The 1,283-nt window shown below is 34.0% G+C and overlaps 1 protein-coding gene across 1 annotated transcript; it reads right to left on the bottom strand.

The window, feature by feature from the left end:
* Window positions 1-19: 19 nt before the first annotated feature.
* LOC111385628 lies at window positions 20-1,238 on the bottom strand (the record flags this gene model as incomplete). Its single annotated transcript, XM_023010040.1, has 4 exons — window positions 1,079-1,238; window positions 391-478; window positions 216-314; window positions 20-104 (listed from the first exon to the last, which is right to left on the bottom strand). Coding segments are annotated over exons 1-4 (331 nt in total), but the record flags the coding sequence as incomplete, so codon positions are not given.
* Window positions 1,239-1,283: the final 45 nt, after the last annotated feature.

Below are 1,283 nucleotides of genomic sequence, written 5' to 3'. Positions count from 1 at the left end.
GTCTCCTCCATGCAAGCACCGAGTTCCAGCATCTTCGAAAAAGAACACATCAAGACTGTCATACTAGACAAGCACAGAGTTCCAAGCAAGATTCGGATAATATTCTACAGTATAATAGACAATATTTTAACTTATTTGTCTTATTTAATCTAATTCAGCATACCAAACATCCCATAACTACGAAAAATGTGACATGGCAGAGAAAATAGACCTACCTTCTCGTATGCTGGAGAGAGCTTAAGTTGTTGTTCGAGCCAGTTATATACAAAAGCATCATCTTCTAGTCTTTTATGTTCTACTTCTAGCTTGTATACCTACATTTAACAAAGAATATATTGCAATCAGAATGATGAAACTAATTGCCAAGATAAGTACAACCAGTCTACTCACCTGATCATGCAGGCGGTTAGCTGAAGACCTGTCCGCCTTAAATAATAGGGCCTTGGTTATTATGAACTTCCGTTTGACGACCTCGGATCTGTTCACAGTGTAATTACATTATGATTGAGATCCAATATTAGGATTGCGAAAAAAAAAAAAAAAAATAATCTTTCAGTTCCAAATTAGTTGAATGGAAGAAATTCCTATCCAAAACTAAGGTTAGATGAATACTGACAACGCACAAGCAAACGATCAAGGAAAAACACATAATCTGCAAGGCCTTGGAAAATAAGAAACCTGTCATTAAAGACTAGTATGCAATTTGCTTAACAACTGAGTAATAGAAAATCAGTTTTTTTTTTTTTAATAAGAACTGTTGCTTGAGATGAGCACACAATTTACTAAAACTACAACTTCATTTGCTAGCATCATATGCATATCTGAACTCATCTGTTCTTAATAGCCGTAAGATGAGTAAATGAACAATATAACTTCAGATTATGTTATTTTCTTAGAAGTTGCATGTGCGTATGCTTCAATTATATAAAGCTGAAAACTTTTGATCCAAACTATTCCTTAAAGTGAGAGAAGGAATTTGGCAGGACATGTATACAAAGATTTAGGCAACCATGCAATAAACTCAGCATCTGAATCATTGCTTGTCTGAATTAACATAAGGAAAACTTTGCAAACATACTTGTTCTTCAGCTCGTTTCTCGCCTCAATCAGGCAATTGATGAATTTGCCCATCTGCATTATTCACCATAAGAGAATGTATGCTTTAGATGATTCTAATAATTTTAGAGCACAAATATGAAATTTTGAATTCTAAAAATCAGATGCAATCATGAAAATGACATAATATTTGCACCATGCTAGTTAAATGGTTGGCCATGATTATG

This window comes from Olea europaea, unplaced genomic scaffold (genome assembly GCF_002742605.1).
Source record: "Olea europaea var. sylvestris unplaced genomic scaffold, O_europaea_v1 scaffold32305, whole genome shotgun sequence".
Lineage (NCBI taxonomy): Eukaryota > Viridiplantae > Streptophyta > Magnoliopsida > Lamiales > Oleaceae > Olea > Olea europaea.
This window is presented reverse-complemented; position numbering and strand designations above follow the sequence as displayed.